Genomic DNA, 6,648 nt, shown 5'->3' with positions numbered 1-6,648 from the left:
CATGTTATTTTGAAAAGGAAATAACAACCTTGAACTCTTTCCACATGCACTAGACAAGGGAATGATTGTCTGAACACAACACAATATTTTTGTTAAGAAGTTAATTGTGTGTTTATTTAGTAAGTTCTTGCTTGCAGTTAAATATCAAGTGTTGGGTTCAAGCGAATCTAACTGTTATGTGAAAGGACATGTGCAATGTTTGCTCAAGCTGTCTACAAAATATTAAATCTATCACATGGGCATTGAATCCAAATGAACGCTATTGAGAAAATTGGAGTGCTATACCTCAACAGAAAATTTGCTTTGGGTTTCAATTAGAGTTGTCTTATATTTGGGTATCTATCAAAGCCATTGTCAACATTCCATCGTTGGGATGCAAAACAGAAATAAATAATAAACGTGAATTCGTTGGAAAAGACACGCGTTGCATCAACGCATTTCCTCTGCAAATTCTCATATATTCTATTCAGCCACCATGAAACTTATTCCCAGTTAATAAAGTACTCTTGTCGCTGTATCACCATTCCTTATTCCCAGTTAATAAAGTACTCTTGTCGCTGTATCACCATTCCTTATTCCTTGCTGTATCACCATTCCTGCTGGTCAAAAAAATTTAAATGTTTTCCGCTTGGATCTCATTAGAGTTCCCAACAACAAATCCTTCTTCCAAACAGCTTCTCAGAGAGGGCTTCCCCATCTTCTTGGAGTAAGCTTCTGCTTCTTGGCCCAAAGTGAGCAGTGAGTTGAGTTTGGGGTTGTTATCCTCTATTTGTTAGATGGGCATATGGAGGAAATGTCTGAGGGGTAATTTTTTAAGCTTGTTATTTTACAATCTAGTATGAGAGGGAACCTAAAGTTGACATTTGTCCTTTAAAAATTTATTCACTAAAAAATTTCATTATAAATTATGAAAATAAAATTTAAAATTATTATATCTAAGAACATAGCATATAACAAATTGAATTATTTACCAATTGAAATAGAGATTTGGTAATTATAGATTATGAAAATAAAATTTAAAATCATTATATCCGTATATTCCCTCCTTATAGCAACTGAGGTCGTTGGTAGTTGGCCGCCATTCTTTCTCTTAATGGGAACCGTGGTGTTTCTCTTATTGCAATGTGGGATTTCTTAGTATTGATTCCCCTACTTTAGCTACAGTCAAGTAGAAACAAAAGTGGGTTCGAGCTCCATTCAGGCTAAGGAGCCACCAACTCTACAATAGTGTTATAACAGAAGACCGGCATACACTCAGGTTCCATGCCCATTCTGGCTCTCTTCGATGTGATTCAGGGCTATTCCCAGTGGTTATATGCCAGATGGTAATTAAGCTAAGGTTGGTCGTGAATCTTAGGGTGAAGCACACTAGACTAACACTAGATGAGGGGTGTCTCTATATGCATAAGAATCTTAGATGCAGATGGGATAAGAATCTTAGATGCAGATGGGAGCAAATATATGAGGGGTGCCTCTATATGCATAAGAATCTTAGATGCAGACGGGAGAAAATATATGGTTTGGTATGATATGGTAGGAGAAACAGTGCTTCACAAAATAAACAATAGGAGAGACAGATCTAACCTACAAGCAACATAAATAATTATGAAGATATCAACAAATTTGAAGCTCCGATGCCACTTTTAGAAGACACATGAAAATAGAGAGGAGATTGATAAGCATAAGAGGCATATTATTAAATGATACATATAAATATACAATTTTGTGACCCCTGGTTTATACAATTTTGTGACCTCTGGTTTCATCTTCCAAGTGGCTTTTTGGACTTCTCATGGTTATGAATATTCAGCTTCATTTGTAGCTTCTCGCTTTCCACACAAGTAAATATTCCAAATTTACATAACCCCGGAGAATTATGTTTCTAACCGATACAACCTACGGTCTACCTAGACCTTCAAAATATCTTTTCTGAAGAATATTCCAAGTAAATGCCCTATTGTTGAGTAGCCACACAAAATTTGGTATATCTGAAGGATTTCCAGCACCGGATCAGTGGCTACTCCATGCCTTTACAGAGGCTTTACAATAGTTTATCCACCCTTCACAATTCTACAAGCAGGTTCCTAGATCAGTTTTCTTTTCTTTGTTCTGCTCCAAAAACATCTTTATATACATGTGCTGCTGCTTTTGATGAAAAACAGCATCCTCAAGATCGTGGAGGGCCTACCTCACTTTTCTTGAACATAGAATTTATGTCGCTCATTATAGCAATTGAACTTGAAACTACTGCGAGAAAAATCATAAACAATGACAGATATATGTCCTTTTTGGTTGAGATTCCATGAGTGTCTCTGCAATTAAAAAATGACTGAGATTAGAAGTTGCATATAAGCAAGATAAAAGACACAATGAGAAATGAAAAGCAGCCTTTCTTTACCTGAGAGCAATGGAAGCTGGGAAGATGAAACCAATACAAACTGCTGCAGTAGCCCCTGTGAACTGAAATGCATCCCAGATACTGGGTATGAATGATGCCCCGAGGAAAACGATTCCAATTAGCAAGGTAGTGATCAAGATGAACCTCTTATTATCCGAAACAAGGGGCTTTTTAGCTGGAAATAAAAGCCCGTCAAGATTAAGGCGCAGGGCCAAAAATATGAGAGGAAAGACCAGCATCAGATGTACAACATAGGTCACACGAACAATGTCATTCAGCACAGCACTGTAAGGAACTCCCAAGTTGGTGTCAAAATTGGCCAGGACATCATCCATAGTCTGGTCTCCAAATAGAAGAACACCAAAAAAGCTTGTAGTTATGTATACAATTGAGCACAATGACAATGATGTGCGAACAATGGGCTGCATTTCTGAAGGGTCCTCAAGTTCGTTGTATATGGAATGAACTGCATGGCGCAAAGAGATCACAATTCATTATAACATAATTTTAAAATCCCAATTCGGCTAACGAACTCTTAAGATACTACATTCAGGTGCAGGACAAGAGATGGAGGTCAATAGTCCATACCATTATAATGACAGATATAAGAAGTCACAATAACTGGTACCACAGTGAAAAGCTTCAAGAAGGAAGTATGATCAACAATATCTGGTAACCATCTTGGCGCTTGGACGGTGCCACAGAACAACTTTACAATCGCGATACCAGCCGTGATCACAACAAACACAACAGCGAGTGCAACACATAACGCAGAAGTGACTTTCAAAGAATCTGCAAATTCATGGAAGTGAGCCCATCAATATAATCATCAAGATTTCAACATCATAACTCGTAAGCAATGACCCAAGATCCACATCATTGAATGTTTATGCCGTTTCCAATTGGAAAACATGAAAAGTTAGACAAATGGTCTACACAGATGCCATCAGTATGTGACATTCCCAAGATATGTTGAATACCCTCATCTAGTTACAATAGTTTCTAGACATTTAAATTCCTGATAGCTGTGAAAAGGCACAAATGAAATATGACATATATGAAAATCACAGTGCTAAAACATGCTTATCAGGATGATCAAAGCAGACTTACCCAATCTCTTGAAAGACGCCAACGGAGCCAAAATAAGGACTATGGTGAGAACTAGAATCGGAACACGTCCATTCCACCAATGAAATCCAAACCATTCTTCAAGTATACCAACATGATGCACGCCATTTGATGATGTTCCAGATAGCACATCGCCTGCCCGAATCAAAAAACACCTCTATTAGACATAGATATTTCTAATTCCTAGCCATATACGATAGGGATTATTCCCTAAGTAATATAAAAGTGGCACTGCTCCAGGTAACTGGACATTCAAACAAAAACAAAAGGAATCTAAAGAAAAAGGGGCACTAATGAGGCATGTCAAGTCATGTATGCCTCATAAAACTCTTCGACTTTGTTTTACAGAAAAAAGCTGTGAGTGTTTCAGCTTTCTAAACTGTTTACAATGCAAGAATTGGGTTGAATATTAAATTCAAGCAGTACTTTTAAAATACTCTAGTTGTAACATACATGCTTAAAGATTCCCAAACGACTATTTATTCTTCGATCTACCCTCAAAACTGAGCTAATTCAGCCTACAAAACTTAAAATACATAACCTAAAATGTTCACACTGAATCACTTGCCAATTCATCTTATCATGAATCCTTTCTAACAGAACTCTGTAAACTTAAAGCTTCCTCCTAAAAATATCAACGGATTGCTTCTAAACCAATAATTGCATATAGATAAATTCTTCACGAGGCGTAAGGTTCTTCCTCGATCCCCAAAACATTAAACATGATGCAGTTATGATCTAAAGTTGGATGAACAGAGACACACCCAAGTTCAAACACTTGATTCAGTGATTAAAGCAAGGGACTATCACATATTTACCATGGTTCAACTTGGGAAATATCACTGAATAAAGGCAGTGATAAACTGAGAATTCACCTTGTGTTGCATCCCTTTCCATAATCATATAACAAACTGCTCTCAAACAGAAAATACTGATTACGATCCGTTGTTCTAACAACAAAGGGATTGAGGTTTTGCAATAGCCATCATAAGCAGGAAACAAATAACAGAGGAGAAATAAATAATTTGTTCCGAGTATGTCCGGTAAACAAATAAAAAGACTTTTTCAACTCACAAGAACTGAAAGATGACTCGGTTTCAGAATTTTATCCAAAACTTAAGGATTCAAAATGCAACCAAACGAACAGTGCCTCAGTTTTTGTACTCGATACAGTGAACATCACTAAAACTATCGCCAACTCTGCCAAGTTTTAGGCGGGTATCCAAATTCTGTGATAAGATCTTTGCCAGTAAAGAATGTTGATCATATCTGCAGATATTACTGTCAGACTCTGTCTTCGCAACGGTGTGGCCACAACGATATTTTAACCGGAAGGTCCTCTGATGCAATGCAAAAATCCTGACCAATTAACATAAGTGTTAAGAGGAAACATCCAAGGTTGGAATGTTATACCAGAAATCAGAGGATTTGGACTTTGCCTATGACCTACCGGTCCGCAGTACCATTCTATTTTGAGATGGTGAATAAAAGGGCTCTATGCTCCTTAGGGACGGGCATTGGCTGGGAGGCCTGCACCAATCCCATAGAACCACAATGTAACCCAATCAATTTTACATACAGAGGAAGCCGTTTGGGGATGGGATTCTTCAAAACATGAAGGCCTAAATCCCAACAGCTCGACTAGAATAAATACTTGCTTGGCACTTGAAGCCCTCAATCTTCTAAAGTAGTAAATGAAGGTTTCCCAGCACTCTGTAATGACACAATTCTCTCACATTTACAAACCACGCCGTGTTAGCTTTATCCTGATAAAAGGAAACCAGTTCAAACAAAACCAACATAATTTCTTGAATTACCTATGATAATCATATAGACAATAAGAATGCCCAAATTGTTAATAATAACACAGATCTGCAACAGCATCTTTCCAATTTTCCCAAAGGCGTCTCCCATGACGCCGCCATAGGAAACCGCTGCACCGGCTCTGCTAAACCTTAAGAGAATGTCAATTGAAGCATCCGTCAAGAAGCAAACGAAGATAATGAGGAGACTGCCGAGGATCAATCCCAAGACCTTCATAGTAGCAGGCAGAGCCATAATCCCCGCTCCCACCACCGTAGTGGACAAATTGAACACCGCACCGGAGAAGGAGGCGCCATTGACTCCTTCATGAACACCATCTTCGCCATCCTGGTGCTTCTCGGGCAGCAGGGGACTGGTTTCACTCACCAAAGGCTTTTGCTTCCGTGATCTTTTGTCGGGCGAGGCAACAATCGTCATTTTTTGGACAAAACCGAACACCAAAAAAATCTCGGAATTTTTAGATGGAGAGGACAAACGTTTGTCTCGGTCCGAGGGAAGAATTTGAGATGGGCGACCGAAAATTTGTCAAATGGCACGCAACTTCTGTTGGCACATTCGATGGGGCAGGATTATCCAACCCCTCCACGGCAATTTATTTCAAAGATATCTGAATATTTTATTGCTGTAGTCTATACATCTACGTCTCTACGAATTCGTATATTATACGAAGTGTCTATTTGCGGGATTATACATACGTATTATCATGCGTATATTGAATTATTGGTACATTGGGAATCGGGATTTGTGAGGTCGACGACTCAGCGCGTGTCTGTTGTCTGACGTGGAGTTGGAATATTAGTAAAACACTTTTACGGGTGAGGAATAAAGTAACGACTCTTCCACCCATGCAAGGGTGTTTTTTCCACGTGACATTAATCTGTTGTTCGAAGTTGCCCGTATGTCACGTTTAAACAATTCCCTTAACATTTGATAATGATACTCAGCATTTCACATCACACTTAATTGCAAAGAGTAATCATTCTACCACACATTTAATAACATTAATGAGGGCCAAACTGTAACTAACAGGTTAAAGTCGCTTTTTATGTATTTGAAAAAAATTATTGAAATAATTTAATATGAAGGGTTTTTTCATTCCAGATGATGTGATAAATTTGAAAATTAATTTCAAAAAATATTTTGAAATTTGTTGTATATGGTTTTAGAGATAACATTATTATGTAATTTTATAAAAAAAAAAAATTAATAAGGTAGTGGATTAATTTATGGTGCGTAAAGGAATTGTTTTCAGGGTTAAAAGTGGCGAGAGAGGAATTGTTTAGATAGTTAAAAGTGGT

At 37.8% G+C, this 6,648-nt stretch overlaps 1 protein-coding gene across 2 annotated transcripts; it reads right to left on the bottom strand.

Annotated features, from left to right (window-relative positions):
- Positions 1-1,676: 1,676 nt before the first annotated feature.
- Positions 1,677-5,916, bottom strand: LOC149223087 (amino acid transporter AVT6A-like). Of its 2 annotated transcripts, XM_089385750.1 has the most exons (5): positions 5,344-5,916; positions 3,509-3,661; positions 2,987-3,190; positions 2,399-2,864; positions 1,677-2,312 (listed from the first exon to the last, which is right to left on the bottom strand). In XM_089385750.1, exons 1-5 carry the CDS (start codon positions 5,765-5,767, stop codon positions 2,168-2,170), a joined length of 1,392 nt encoding a protein of 463 aa, XP_089241876.1. In that variant the 5' UTR covers positions 5,768-5,916; the 3' UTR covers positions 1,677-2,167. The 2 variants fall into 2 exon arrangements, with proteins under 2 accessions (XP_089241876.1, XP_089241878.1); XM_089385752.1 differs by lacking the exon at positions 3,509-3,661.
- Between the last annotated feature and the right edge of the window lie 732 nt (positions 5,917-6,648).

Source organism: Pinus tabuliformis, chromosome Q, assembly GCF_031772625.1.
Source record: "Pinus tabuliformis cultivar Carrire ecotype Pingquan chromosome Q, CPIR1, whole genome shotgun sequence".
In the NCBI taxonomy this organism is placed as follows: domain Eukaryota; kingdom Viridiplantae; phylum Streptophyta; class Pinopsida; order Pinales; family Pinaceae; genus Pinus; species Pinus tabuliformis.
This window is presented reverse-complemented; position numbering and strand designations above follow the sequence as displayed.

Coding starts and splice junctions, on each gene's coding strand:
- LOC149223087 (XM_089385750.1), bottom strand. CDS start 5,767: ATGACGATTGTTGCCTCGCCCGACAAAAGATCACGGAAGCAAAAGCCT. Junction 3,191..3,508: donor GGCGTCTTTCAAGAGATTGG/GTAAGTCTGCTT, acceptor ATGAATTTGCAG/ATTCTTTGAAAGTCACTTCT. Junction 2,313..2,398: donor CCAGCTTCCATTGCTCTCAG/GTAAAGAAAGGC, acceptor TTTTAATTGCAG/AGACACTCATGGAATCTCAA.